This window comes from Cibotium barometz, chromosome 52, assembly GCF_041138505.1.
Source record: "Cibotium barometz isolate CiBa-2024 chromosome 52, ASM4113850v1, whole genome shotgun sequence".
Classification (NCBI taxonomy): domain Eukaryota; kingdom Viridiplantae; phylum Streptophyta; class Polypodiopsida; order Cyatheales; family Cibotiaceae; genus Cibotium; species Cibotium barometz.
In genome coordinates this window covers 27,847,235-27,848,994 of record NC_141097.1, presented here as the reverse complement: position 1 = coordinate 27,848,994, position 1,760 = coordinate 27,847,235, and the positions used below count along the sequence as shown (strand labels likewise).

The window sequence follows — 1,760 nt, the reverse complement described above, 5'->3', positions numbered from 1 at the left end:
CCGAGAGGATGAGTATCTATACATTTTGCAAGAGGCACATATGGGCGTAGCCGGTGGTCACTTCTCAGGAGAGTTAACTGCGCGAAAGATCTTATAATCAGGGTATTGGTGGTCCACTATGTTCCAAGATGCATCACTTTTTGTAAAGGGTTGCGATGAATGCCAATGATACAAGAAACCCCAATGGAAGGATCAGATGTCCCTACACCCAATTAAAGTAAACCAACCATTTGAAGAGTGGGGTTTCGACTTTGTAGGTCCAATTAGCCCAGCGGCCTGCAACACATAATCTCGCTATATTATTGTGACCACTGACTATATGACCAAATGGGCTGAAGCGAAAGCGACACGTAAGGCAGATGCGAGGACAACAGCCAAGTTCCTCTTTGAAAATATAATCACACGCTTCGGTTGTCCTTTTGAACTTGTGAGCAACAATGGTACGCATTTTATAAATGGAGTGATTAAGGAGCTCACAACAAATTTCATGATATCCCATCATAAATCTACCCCTTATTATCCGCCAAGTTCCTCTTTGAAAATATAATCACACGCTTCGGTTGTCCTTTTGAACTTGTGAGCAACAATGGTACGCATTTTATAAATGGAGTGATTAAGGAGCTCACAACAAATTTCATGATATCCCATCATAAATCTACCCCTTATTATCCGCAAAAGCGAATGGCCAAGCCGAGAGTACCAACAAGACCTTAATCTCTGTTTTGACAAAAACAGTTGAAGCTCATCGCACGGATTGGGATCTAAAGCTTACGAGCTTTATGGGCCTATTGTACTACGTACAAAGTGGCTATTAATTGCACACCATTCAAGATGGTATACGGCCAAGAAGCAGTCATGCTGTGGAAATTTGTCATTCCTAGTCTTCGTGTTGCTACTCAAGAGGGTTGGGATGGTAATCCCTTAGTAGAGCATCTGTATATCCTTGAGCAGCTAAACGAAGAAAGACAATTGGCTATGTACAATGCCCTTGTGGAGAAGGATAGAAGGAAAAAATGGTTTGATCGCCACCTGAAAGACAAGGACATCAAGGTTGGGGATAAAGTCCTGATGTATGGAGTGCGTAACGAAAAGAAGAAGCTCAAATATGCTGGTAAGGGACCGTATAGAGTATGTGAAATTACCCTACAAGGTACCATCCGGGTGGAGACTCTCAACAGAGTTGAAACTATTGGATTCCTTAACGGGAGTAAATTCAAAAGATACTATGACCCCCTGAGCCAAGAGGAGTTAGATGCAATCCATCAGAAAAAGGCAGCTAAAGAACAAGCTGAGCTTAAGAAGATACAAGCAAGAGTTGAAGCCAAAGAACGTCAACAGCGTGCTAGGCGCCAACGAGAAGCCAACTTGGGGATTACGCAAGCATTTTTCGAGGAGGCAGAGGAGGATTCACTAGAATCTTACCCGCCTCTGAGATACCCAATTGAGTTACAGAGTCCTTACGAGCGACGGGGAAGTGCTGTATAACGCATTATTGGATACAGGAGCTCAACTTGGAAAACCACCTTTATCCAAGAGTGCTATCCAAGTTAGAGGAATCAACAAGAAGAAAACCCCTATCTCAGGAATTCTGCACACTCCGGTTGCCTATGAAAGGGGACCGCAATTCAAAGCTTTTTGGTTATGCTGGTACCATGGAGGGGACTGTAAACTTAGGGCGCACATGGATGTTAGCCACCAAGTGCAATATTGATTGAGCAACCAGGTGAGTTACAACGCAAGAACCCGCTCTCAGTCTAACC

General features: G+C 43.6%; 1 protein-coding gene across 1 annotated transcript; it reads left to right on the top strand.

The window, feature by feature from the left end:
* The first annotated feature begins 831 nt into the window (after positions 1-831).
* On the top strand, positions 832-1,485 carry LOC147609004 (uncharacterized). Its single transcript, XM_086788694.1, has one exon. It carries the CDS (start codon positions 832-834, stop codon positions 1,483-1,485), a length of 654 nt encoding a protein of 217 aa, XP_086644820.1.
* Positions 1,486-1,760: the final 275 nt, after the last annotated feature.